Source organism: Urocitellus parryii, chromosome 2 (assembly GCF_045843805.1).
Source record: "Urocitellus parryii isolate mUroPar1 chromosome 2, mUroPar1.hap1, whole genome shotgun sequence".
Classification (NCBI taxonomy): Eukaryota; Metazoa; Chordata; class Mammalia; order Rodentia; family Sciuridae; genus Urocitellus; species Urocitellus parryii.
In genome coordinates, this window is record NC_135532.1 from 226,213,986 (window position 1) to 226,226,399 (window position 12,414).

General features: G+C 49.1%; 1 protein-coding gene across 11 annotated transcripts in view; it reads left to right on the plus strand.

Annotated features, from left to right (window-relative positions):
- Positions 1-3,179: 3,179 nt before the first annotated feature.
- The window catches only part of Pcnt (pericentrin), a 111,372-nt gene continuing 102,137 nt past the window's right edge, over positions 3,180-12,414 (plus strand). For 3 of the 11 annotated variants that reach the window (XM_077795439.1, XM_077795441.1, XM_077795444.1), the window contains exons 1-2: positions 3,181-5,163; positions 7,184-7,396. In XM_077795439.1, the coding sequence (XP_077651565.1) occupies positions 5,107-5,163; positions 7,184-7,396 (270 nt within the window). In that variant the 5' untranslated portion in view covers positions 3,181-5,106. Of the gene's footprint in view, positions 5,164-7,183; positions 7,397-12,414 lie in introns of all 11 variants that reach the window. The other 8 variants (XM_077795440.1, XM_077795442.1, XM_077795443.1 and 5 more) reach the window with 5 other exon arrangements.

The following is a 12,414-nucleotide window of genomic DNA, read 5'->3' on the forward strand; positions in this document are numbered from 1 at the left end:
TTCTGTGGCCCCCTGGGGCAGACAGCGCACCCCTTCCACAGACCCTCAGAGTAAGAAGTGAGTCCAGCTGGACTCCTGGAGACAGTGGCTGGGGGCCCACCTGAGGACTTCAGGAATCTCTGGGCTGCAGAAGGGGCAGGACAGGAGGGGCTTGTGCTGGGAAGCACGCCCCCACACAAGCAAGTGGTCATCACGTTGCCCAGCAGGGGGCCATCCCTGTGGGTGGGGAAAGCTTTGTAGTGACCTAGCCCAGGAAGGGGCCAAGCATGGGTGGAGGGTGGTTTGCACGTGGCAGGTAAGGAGGCCATGAACCAGGAGCTCCCACCTCCAGACTGACAGATGAGCTGGCTTGAGGAGAGAGTAAAACCCAGGTGTGAAATCAGGCCATGGGAGCAGCTGGGTCAGCCCTGTGGACTTGAGGAGTGCCCTGGGCAGGCCCAGTATCCCTGCAACATCACCCACCTCAGAAACTGCATCAGATCCCTGACATGGCCTCAGAGCCTCTGAGTTTGCCCCTGCACTTCAGCATTCATGGGTTCATAGGTAGCATGACCTGTTCTGATTGGCATCCCTTTGAGAACCTCTGCTGGACATGGGAGGACTTAGGGCAGAGGTGGCCATCTCATCAAATCAGGCCCCCAAAGCAGCTCCTGTGATGGTATCTGCTGGTGCAGCTGTAACCTGCTGGCCCTGGAGCTACAGGCTTGACACCTGTGTCTACCCCGATACATCTTTGCTGTAGAGGGGTAGGACCTCACCCTCCTGGGGGTACCATCTGCCTTGCACCCCGTAGGGTGATGATGTCTTGGGGTTCTCTCTGACACCCCTGGTACCAGCAGACCTGGGCCCACAGTTGAGATGCCAGTGCATGTCCACAGCATTCCTGATGCTGGGAGTGTTAGGAGACATTCAAATGGGTGGTCTGAGTGTACATGAGACTAGGTAACACAGTCAAGTAGCTCAGAGTAGCTAGGAGTTAATCCCTGTGACATCCACAGCATCTTCCTGTAGGTATGGGTTGTTATGCAGGTTTCGAAAGTTTACTTGTTTATTTATTTTACAGTTGGTCTTGCTATCTCGTTGTAAGGCAGGCCTAAGATGGCTACAGCTAGGGTCCCTTGCAGAGACTCCCTGTTAGCTACATTTTAGCATGTAGTCAAGGCCATGAATACCCTGATTCAGACACTCAAAGTCATAAATATCTGCTTGTTAGCATGTGCCCATTTATATACCTGTTGATACTGGGCCTTCTTTGTTTAGCCTGAACATAAAAAAGGCGTATGGAAAGGCCCAAGGGGTTGCTGCCTTCTAATAAAGCAGGTCTGCTCTCCCAACTGCCTCTCCCATCTTCCTTCACCTGCCAGGATGCTGAATCTCTCCCAGGTCTGAGCCACTGCAGAACACTTGTCCAGGCTCAAGCAATCTTCCTTCCTCAGCCTCCAGAATGCTGGTATACAGGTGTGTCCCCAGTGCTTCAGATACTGAAACCCATGGACAGATTCAGGACAAACATGGGTTCCTGGATGTTCTTACAAAGTCTGATCCTGCAGTCTTTCTAGCCCCCTTCCTAACAAACCCACTTCACCCAGTGTTTGTGCAAACAGTCCAATTCCACATCTGGGAACCTGGAGACTCCGCTTGCTACTGGAGAGCTGTGATGTGACTGGGAGGAATGCTTCTCCTGCTGGGTTTCCAGGGATTCCTGAAGGTTTGTTTACACTGTGGTCCCTTGGAGCTGCAGGACCTGCTGAGACTGAAGGCCAAGCTTGTCAGCAAGGTGGCCTCTCCCAGTGCATAAAGGGTTTCATTAATTAGTTTGTTATCTGAGAGGGAGCAAACAGCACCTGGCCCTCCTCACCAAACATATCCAAGTGAGGGCATGGGCATAGGGGAACGGAATAAAGAAACACACTGTCCTGTCACCAAGGACAGATGGGCGATGTGTTGAATGCAATTAGACAATGGGGTTTATATGAAGGAATATTCCAGAAGGGTGGGGCCTGCACCAGGTCCTATGGTTGCAGTTGTTTGGAGAGCTGGTCCCTCCCAACAGACTCACCTGGCCCAGGCACAGGTGTCTCACGTGGAGGGTATCAACAGGCAAAGTGTGCAGTGCATCCCTGACCCCATTCCATCCTTTCAGAGGGCATGTCTTTCTGGACAGGCTCTGAGGGGACTTGCCTCCTTTTAATACTGACGGCATGAGCATCACTGAGTCTGGTGCCCATAGCTGTAGGTGGGTCCAGCCTGGCCATCTCCAGTGGCAACTGACATGTGCAAAGAACAGCTGGGAGAAAGCAGTCCAGCTTCCCCTGAGCTGACCACACCAGAGCATCTCACTGCTTGTCAGAACTGTGGCTGTGAGGAAAAGCCTGACGTTACCACCTGTGGACACACGGGTTCCAGTGAAGCCTGAAGCTAAGAGCAACGATTTCATAAAATTTCCGATTCCCACACAGATGATGAATTTATAACCAAGCCACATTACTTCAAAAAAATTAATAGTTCATTTTTTAGAGCAATTTTAGATTCACAGAAAGATTGAGGCGAAAGTATATCATGGTCTTTTATTTTTTTGGGTACCCAGGATTGAACTCAGGGATGCTCGACCGTGTGGTTTTTTAAAAAACCACTTTGGGGCTGGGGTTGTAGCTCAGTGGTGGAGTACTTGCCCCTCACATATCAGGCACTGTTTGATCCTCAGCACCACACAAAAATAAATAAGTAAATAAAATAAAGATATTACATCCATCTAAAACTAAAAATATTTTTAGAAAAACCATTTAAATGTGTGTGGAAATATTAAGATCCACCCAAGACCTGAAGCAACTAGGGCTGTGAACAAAAGCTCTGAAGAATTCCACGTAGGCTGCACATGGCAGCAGGCGTGGGTTTATTAGAAGCAAAGGGGAAAGGGGACATTTTCCAGGTAGAGTGAGTCCTCTCAGAGAGGGACTGATGCTCTCTCCTGTCCCCCTTTTTTTTTTGGGGGGGGGGAATCGGAGTTTCTAAGTTCCCCCCAGGTTAACCTCTTCAATTTGACCGACAGTAGGATGACATTGAAGCCAGATTTAAAGTTAGGTCGTCAGTGTAGTTAGGTAAATCGGGTCTAATACCGAGTGAAATCTAAAATGGAGGCCATGCTGGGAATGACTCAGGGAAAACACAGGACAATTTATGGAATTTTAATGAAGTCCCGAAAAGGCCCTAGGCCAAAGTCCACCTCAAAGAAGTATTAATGAACAGCCCCCAACAGATTGGGAGATAGCCCATCCCAAAGAAGTGATAATGATGTCCTTCCTGCCCAGATTACTTGTTTGGCCCACCTGTGTCCCAACCCTTCCCCTTACATTCCATCACCAAAACTATAAAAAGAGGAGACAACCACACTTCCACGGATTCCACCTCTTGGGTCCCCTCCTTCCTCCGGGAGAAGTCTTTTCTGTTGTCCTTTAACAAACTTCTAATTTCTACTCTGACCTTGCCTCGGCGTGTGCTTTTCTGGTGTTATTCTTCAACATTGGGGAAGCAAGAACTCCTCACCGGTCAACAGCGGTATCAACATCAGACTCCCACATCCCTACTGCACATGGTCTAACCACCGAGGAGAGATTTTACTATTATACTAAAATCGAAGGCATTTCTGGTTCACCTCGGCCCCCACTGGCCAGTTCTAATTGGAACCATTTGTTATAGATTTATGGTTGGGAAGTTTGTTTTTAATTATCCTGTTCCCCTGGGTTCTGGAATCTGTGGTTAATATAAAGGTCATGTAAGTTCCCCAAGAACCTGTGTTCTTCTCAGCATGGAGGAGCCTTTCAGGATGGTTTCTCTTGCAGATAGCAGGCTGTTTGATGAGCAATGTGGCATATCCTATCGATTAAGCCAGGTAGGGCCACAGTGGTCTCAGGCAAATTGTTTTTTAAAGGAAAGCAGGTGGGGGTCAGCAAGAGAGGCCCAGTCTACAGAATTAGGCCCTTAGCCTTCTGTTCCCACCGCACATGTCTGCCTGCCACCTATCAGGAAGATTTCAATCTTTGTGCTCCTCTCAGGAGAGGCTGTTGGACCCCTAAACTCCACCCTCCCTCGGGCCACTTAGCACTGGGCGCTATTACTCTATCACTTAACAGCACCTTCACCAGCGTTCTCGACCCACACACGCCACGGCAGGTCGGGGGCTCACATATTCTAGTATGTGGAGCCATCCAGGAGCTGCTGGCTGGTCACACGTGCCTGGGGAGAAAAAGGGCACGGTTCGGAGGCCCTCAGTGGCTTCCTGTCCCTGCAACTCTTTTGAGTAGGGTCGCGGTCCTGGTTTTAGGCCTCACTGAACTGGTCATTCTGGCTGCTTCTGGCCTTTGGCTCTTGGCCTTTTGGTTCAGCGCGCAAGAAGACATCTTGGCAGGTGCAGAGAAGGTCACATGAGAGTCTGGGGTATAGGATGGAGTCCAAGGGCCCGGCAGGTGGCCTGCAACTTGTGGGGTGCGCAGACTCAGAACTTGCCTAGAGCAAGGGGGTCGGGGCCCTGTTCCCCGGGTCGAAGACTAGTGCGGTCGCGGGAGCCCGGGGGGCTAGCGCAGTGGCTGCAGCCATCCTTCTGCCTCCGTCCCCAGGCACTGACTCTGCAGGCCGGGAGGTTCCGCGGACAGAAACCCGCGACCCGCACCTCGTGGCGGACCGAGAAGATGCAAAGTGGGGCGGCCGGCAACCGCGCGGAAGCCTGGGCAGCAACGGGAGGAACTCTCGGGGCCGACGCGGCCGCGCGGGAACAGAGGCGCGAACCCTCGCTGAGAGCGGACCAACCACTGCGAACACCAGGAGCCCCGCGCTCCGCTCATTGGTCCTGCCGGAGGAGGCGAGCGCCTGAGCGCGCTAATCGAATGCCGGAGGGGCGGATCTCCACGAAGCCGCTCTGCCAGAGCACGCATGCGCGGTATGGCCCGCGGACCGTGATTGGCGGCGCTGAGCAGCGGGGCGGGGCCACGGCACTGACAGTTGTCGGGGGGAGAGGGCGAGTCGAGCCAGGGGGAGGGAGTGTAAATAGAGTGAGGGCGGCGTGGCGGCGGCCCCGCCACCTCTGGGCGACCCGCGAGGAGCCCGAGGGAGATGGACGGAGATGAGCAAGAGCAGCGGCGCAAGAAGGTGGAAGCCGGGAGAGCGAAGGTAAACGGCGGCGCCCTCATCTTCCCCGCGCTGCCATGAGAATTGCCCAGGTGGCTCTGGTGCCAGCCACCGCCACTTGCCAGGTGCAGACGCGGTCGGGTGGTGGCCACTGCGGAGGCCCTGCCCTTCTCGTCGACTTTGTTCGAACCCCGTTCTGGCCGCCGCCATCTTGAATCGGCCGCCTTGGCCCAGGCCCGCCCACTCTGCCGGCGCAGCCTATCAGCGGCCAGGATGCGCCAGGCCTCGTGGGCGGGTCACGCCGGGGCGGCGCGGGTCACGCCGGGGCGGCGCGGGTCACGCCGGGGCGGCGCGGGTCACGCCGGGGCGGCGCGGGTCACGCCGGGGCGGCGCGGGTCACGCCGGGGCGGCGCGGGTCACGCCGGGGCGGCGCGGGTCACGCCGGGGCGGCGCGGGTCACGCCGGGGCGGCGCGGGGCGGCGCCTGCACCTGGGCTCGGTGCGCACGCCGGCCACGCCCCTGCGTCCCCCGAGAGGCGTGGTCCCTGGTACTGGAGTGTCGTGCGCTCTGAGGCGCTGCACCCCGTTAGCTGCCCTAAGGCTTCTCTGCGCGCCCGTCGTTTTAAACAGCATTCACAGTGTCCCTGTCCTGTAAACGTGCTGTCCGTGAGTCTACGAAAGTCCCCGGTGGTCCCCGGTCCTGAGGGCCTCAGGTTCTCAGAGTCGAGTGCTTGTCACCTCCTCCTGCCCCAGTTCTTCGGTCAAACGGAAAAGTGCTCCCTTTGGACCTGTATGGGGCATTTGGGGGAGTACGACCGGCGAGGGACGACTCAGGCCCCGCAGGCAGACACCGCAGCCTCTCGGGCTGCGGGACCCCGGAGGTTTCCCGCGCTGCCTGGCAGCCCGGGGCTGGGTCAGCCATGGAGCCCCTGTGCTACAGAAACATCCAGATACACTGGCAGGCAGGGGACACAGCGGCCTCATTCAGCCACCTGTGACAGGCTTCTGGCTGGTCCCAGCAGGGGCTGGTGACCTTTCCTCCCTCTGCACGTACGTGCACGTACCCAGGTCCCCGCTGAGCGCAGCACTGGAACTGAGTAGGGCCCAGCTTGTGTGGTTGGTAAACTGCAGTGGAAGTGCTTGAGGGACAGGGAGCCTCGGAAGGACCAGGCCAGAGGTTCAGTGCTGTCACAGATAGTGGAGGGCGATGAAATAGATGAGAATACCAGGATATGAAGGCAGCTTTCTTTCCCCCTTTAAATGATCTTATGCCAACAAAATTGTGTACTTTGGTTATCATTTATATAAATGTTAAGCGTATTTGCTGGTACAGCCCAGATGTCATTTGAGGGAGCAGAGGACCCCTCTTGGACCCATTCCTTTTGAATGAGGTGTGTGTGCGAGCTGGTGCATGAATGTGGTTGAAACTCTCAGGTCTAAACCTGAACAGGGCTGGGCTGTCTACTGATGGGAGCACTCTGTGGCGGTCCCTGGTGCTTTGGAGAGCTGTGTCAGGAAAATTAGAACATCAGGTTCTATAAAGGGAGATGTTAGATTGACCTCACTCAATTAATTTTTTGGTATTTTTGTATCTTGTCTTAGAATCTATGGCTAGGAAATTTTGGCTGGGTGGTATATTTCCTTGATTGAAAGAGAATGGGGGCAAGAATGGAATGGTTTAGCTTTTAAATAATTTTGAGCGTTAAATATATCTTGATTAAGCTCTCAGCATTTTAAATTGATGTATTTAAAAATTTTTTTTTCTCAAAACTGCCAAGGGTTAGAAAAGCTATTCTGCCTGTCAATCATATCTTTTTTTTTTTTTTTGTCTGTAACTAGGCCTAACTAACAGTCCTCATCTGTAGGCTGTATGTCACTCAGAACTCAATGGTGGCCTTATAGTTGTTAATGAAGAGTTAGGATAGTGGTCCGGTGGCCAGGCGTGGCCGAGTGGGCCCACTCTGTCAGAGCTGCATGCTCCCCGCCAGTCTGCTGACCTTGTGGGTCTGTTACTTCTTTCTCACTTACCTCTGCCTTTACTACTTCTCCACCTTTCTGCGCAGCTTGCTCACTTCCGACAGAGAAAAGCAAAAAGTGACTGTACGCATTCGAAGAAAAAGACGTCGAAGAGGAAGGGCTCGGCTGTCGATGCGCCTGTCCCGGAGGAGGATCCGGTAGCTGCCCAGGACGGCAGGCCCCTTGGAGCAAGGGATCTCAGCAGAAGCACGGCATGCAGCCGCACCACAGATGGGGCCAGAGGGGCACTTGCAGCTCAGGTAGATTGTCCAGTGTTGTGTTTTCACATTCTGCCTGCCTTTTAGTTACTGCTAATCTAAAAGTGGTCCAGTTTCGCCTTTCAAAAGTGAAGAGAGATGGTTTTAGTTTATTAAAGGTGAGTAACTGTCAGTGGTCTGATTCTTCTAAATGTTTGATCTTTAGTCTACATGGCATTGAGAAATTTTGGATCCATTGCTTAAAGGAGAGTGTCATCTTGGTGCTTTGGTAGTGGAAGTTGTGCAGTGTGAGTCCTGATGCCTCTGGGATGTGTGTGCAGCTGGGTTGTCCAGGCTTAAGGTGTTTGTTAGGATGAGCTGGTAAACTCCTTTTTCTAGAATTTGGCCCCCAAGTCATGATGCGTCTGGCTTGCCTCATTCTGACCAGCATGTAAAATTTGGGATGTCTGTCTGCAAGTCTAGGGTTCTGCCCCAAGACCTTGTCTTGGTGCTCCCAGGAGCCCTGGTGCAGCTGGGCTGTCTGAGCCTTGGGACCCCAGTCCCGGGATCTCCTCCCTGCTCTGCAATCCTGTTCTCTATGGCCTGTATTGGTCGTCATTCCTATTCCTCACCAGCACCTTTCTCTCCTGGTTCCTCTCAGGGCAAGCCACAGGCCAGCCTCACCCTGTAGCTCCATGTGTGTTTATTGCCGAGTCTCTTGGAGAAGAATAGCTCATAGTGTATGATTAACACGTCACAACTTTTTAAAATTTCCAAGTCAGAAATTTTATATTTATATTAGTTTGTTTTACTGTTTTTATTCTGTTTTTGTTCCTCTCCTATCTAGGTTGATTTTATTTAAATTAAACATTTTATAATTTTTAGCTTTCATTTTTGAAGGAATGTTAGATTGAACAAAATTTTCATGAAAACTAGCACAGAGTTCCCAGGTACCCTTATCAGCTTTGTGAAATGCTGATGTCTTATGTGGTCTTAGTACAGTTGCCAGAGTCGGGTCCAGCTGACTTGGAAGCAGTGCTGCAAGCTGACAGTGGGCTTATCCAGGGTCTGCCCATGTCCCACTAATGCCCTTTTAGTTTTAGGTTTCCTGTTGTGTTCCAGCCTTCTTCCTTCCTGGCTTCCTTCTCTGGGAACACCTGGGCATGTGAAAGAAAAACATGTATGCACGCACACACACACACACACACACACACACACACACACACACACATCTGTCTGTACTGATGAAAAACTGTGAGTTCATCCAGTACCTTCAGTCCTAAGCCAATATCACAGCATTTGTGATAGTGAGAAACCTGGCTGTCTTTATCTATTATGTATTTACTTAACTGATCAATTCTGAAATACAAATTAGTTTCAAAGTTGTTAATCTACACTTCTCTGAAGAACAGATTTACTCTGGGCTTGGTGACCATGCCCGTGATCCCAGTAACTGGGCAGCTGAGGCAGGAGATCTCAAGTTCGAGGCTAGCCTGGGCAACTTGGCTAGGCTGTCTCAAAAAATAAAAATGGCTGGGGGTACAGGTCAGTGGTAAAGCGCCCTGGGTTCAATTCCCAGTACTGCATAAAGTAAAATTGAAAAAAAAATAACAAGTTTACTACTTGAAGTAAAATATTTGTGTACAGTTCTTTTTGCCTTAGTGTAAGTATATATACAAAACATTGTGTTCCAGAGTTATTAGGTTTGATTTTTCAAATTCTTACCTCTTTTTAAAATATACATTTTTAATTTTTTAGTTGTACATGGACACAATACCTTTATTTATTTATTGTTATGTGGTGCTGAGGATCAAACCCAGTGCCTCACGCATGCTAGGTGAGCGCTCTACCACTGAGCTGCAACCACAGCCCAAATTCTTTACCTCTTTATTGTGGTTATTTTATTTATTTATATTAGTTTGTTTTACTGTTTTTGTTATGTTTTTGTTCCTCTCCTATCTAGGCTGATTTTATATTTGTTGAGTAAGTCAAATACTACTGTGGTTCTAAAACCCAGAGTCAGCCAGGTGAGGTGGTCAATCTGAAATCCCAGAAGCTAGGGAGGCTGAGGAATTTAATGAGACCTTTCCCAAAAAATAAAAAGGACTGGGGATGTAGCTCAGTGGCAGAGCTCTCATGGGCTCCATCCCCAGTATAAGACAACAAAGAAAAACAACTGAAGCCAAGAGCCACACTCAGAGAGTGCTGCTCCTGCTCCTCCTGCCACTCCTGGTGTGCCCCCTTTCCTACCCGGAGCTTCTGGTTTGCTGAAGGACAGAGAGGGCACTCATGCACAAGTTCTCACATCCCATTTCTTACATGCAGTGCATGTTGTAGGTGGTTTTCTTTTTGGGGGTACTAGGGATTGAACCCACGGTGCCTGACCACTGAGCCACATGTCCAGCCCTTTATTGATTTTTGATTTTTTATCTAGAGACAGGGTCTTGCCGAGTTCCCTAGGTCTCGCCTCCTGGGTTGCTGGGATTGCTGGTGTGCTCTGCTGCGCCTGGCTGCAGATACTGTTTTGCTCTTGGCTTTCTTCCTGTAACATCCTACTTGAAATCATTGTATCTCTGTTTCAGAGGTCATCTTCCTTCATCTGTCAGAGCAGCTGCTCCTGTGAGTGGGTGTTTTAGGCTGTTTCTATGATTTGCTTTACAAGCAGTGTTGAGGTGAATAACCTTGCATATATACTTTTACGTCATTGGAAGTCTATTTTTGGGGTCAATACCTGCAGGTTGTTAAAAGGTAAGTGCACATTGTTTTGTTTGATGTGACTGTTGGGATTTCTGTCAACAAGGTGTGAAGTTAGGTTGCCCCACAGTCCTGCTGACACGGTGGCTTCACACATTCTTAACCTTTTAGCAGATAGATGGATGAACATTTGTTTCTCTTGGACCTGTGCTTAGGACTGGTGTGGCAGGATTCTGTGGTAGTGTGTGGTTAAAAGTATCTGCCAGAAACTGTCTTCTCAAGGGGATGCCCCACTTTGCACCTCCGCGTGTTGGAGGGTTCCTGTCCCTTCTGCTGATGTCAGCACTGGCTGTAGTCAGTCTTCTCCACAGCAGACCTTCTAGGAAGGCAGACGATGTTTTGACCAGTTGAACTTGCATTTCCCTAGTGATCAACAATGTTGATCATCTTTCACTTTGCAATACTTGTGAAAGATCCGTTCAAGTGTTTTTCCTTTACAAGAGATGGAATAAAAGATAGATTAAAATGGTTTAAAAATTGCCATCATTGAGTTTTGAGACTTGTTTATATGTTCTGGATGGAAGTTCTTTTTTCTTTTTCTTTTTTGCTTTATTTATCTATTTATGCATTTTGACACACTCTACACAGATGGAGCACAACTTCTCATTCCTCTGGCTGTACATGGTTCAGAGTCACTCTAGTGTTCTCCTACATGTATATAGGGTAATAATATCTGTGTCTTTCTACTGTTCTTCCCATCCCCACAGGCCCCCCCTCCCCGCACTCCCCTCTGCACAAACCAAGGTTCCGTCATTCTTCCCTATGCCCCCGCCCCACTATGGATCAGCATTCACTTATCAGACAAAACATTTGGCTTTTGGTTTTTTGGAATTGGCTTATTTCACTTAGCATGGTATTCTCTAGTTCCATCCATTTACCTGAAAATACCATAATTTCATTCTTCTTTAATGCTGAGTAATATTCCATTTTGTATATGTACCACATTTTCTTTGTCTATTCATCTGTGGAAGAGCATCTAGGTTAGTTTCATAATTTAGCTATTATGAATTGAGCTGCTATAAACACTGTTGCGGCTGCGTCACTGTAGTATGATGTTTTTAAGTCCTTTGGGTATAAACTGAGGAGTGGATAGCTGGGTCAAATGGTGGTTCCATTCCAAGTTTTCTGAGTTATCTCCATACTGCTTTCCATAAGTGATTGCACTAATTTGCGATCCCACCAACAACATATGAGTGTACCTTTTCCCCACATCCTTGCTAACACTTATCATTTCTTGTATTTTTGATAATTGCCATTCTGACTGGAGTGAGATAAAAATCTTAGAGTAGGGTGTCCGCCGCACACCCCCCCCTGCCCTCACCCGTGGTGCCGGGGATTGAATGAACCCAGGGCCTTGTGCATGTGAGGCAAACTCTACCAACTGAGCTATATCCCCAGCCCCTTAGAGTAGTTTTGATTTGCATTTCTTTAATTGCTAGAGAAGTTGAACTTTTTTTTGTATGTTTGCTGACCATTTGTATTTCTTCTTCTGTGAAGTGTCTGTTCAGTTCCTTCACCCATTTATCAATTATGTTATTGGGTTTTTTGATTTCTTTTTGTATCCTGGAGATTTGTGCCTCTCTGAGGTGTGTGTGGAAAACACTTTCCCCATTCTGTAGGCTCTCTCATCACATGATTGTTTTTCCTTTGCTGAGAAGAAGCTTTCTATTTGAATCCATCCCATTGATTGTTGATTCTACTACTTGCGCTTTAGGAGTCTTGTTAAGGAAGTCAGGTCCTAAGCCAACATGATGAAGATTTGGGCCTACTTTTTTTTAGGCACAGGGTCTTTGTTCTTGTGTCTAAGTCTTTGATTCACTTTGAGTTGACTTTTGTGCAGGGTGAGAGAGGTCACCCTCTTAACTTCATTTTGCTATGTATGGATTTTCAGTTTTCCCAGCACCATTTGTTAATAGGCTATCTTTTCTCCACTCTATGTTTTTGGCTGCTTTGTCTTGTATGAGGTAACGGCATTTATGTAGGTTTGTATCTGGGTCTTCTATTTTATACCACTGGTCTGCATGTCTGTTTTGTTTTTGTTACTGTTGCTCTGTAGTAAAGTTTAAGGTCTGGTATTGCTTTGACTATTCTGGGTCTCTTATTTTTCCAAATGAATTTCATGACTGCTTTTGCTTTTGGTTCTATGAAGAATGTCATTGGGATTTTAATAGGAATTGCATTAAATGTATATAACAGGTTTGGTAGTATGGCCATTTGGACTGTAATAATTCTGCCTATCCAAAAGCATGGGAGATTGTCCCATCTCCTAAGATCTTGTTTAATTTCTTTCTTTAGTGTTCTGTAGTTTTTATTGTAGAGTTCTTTCA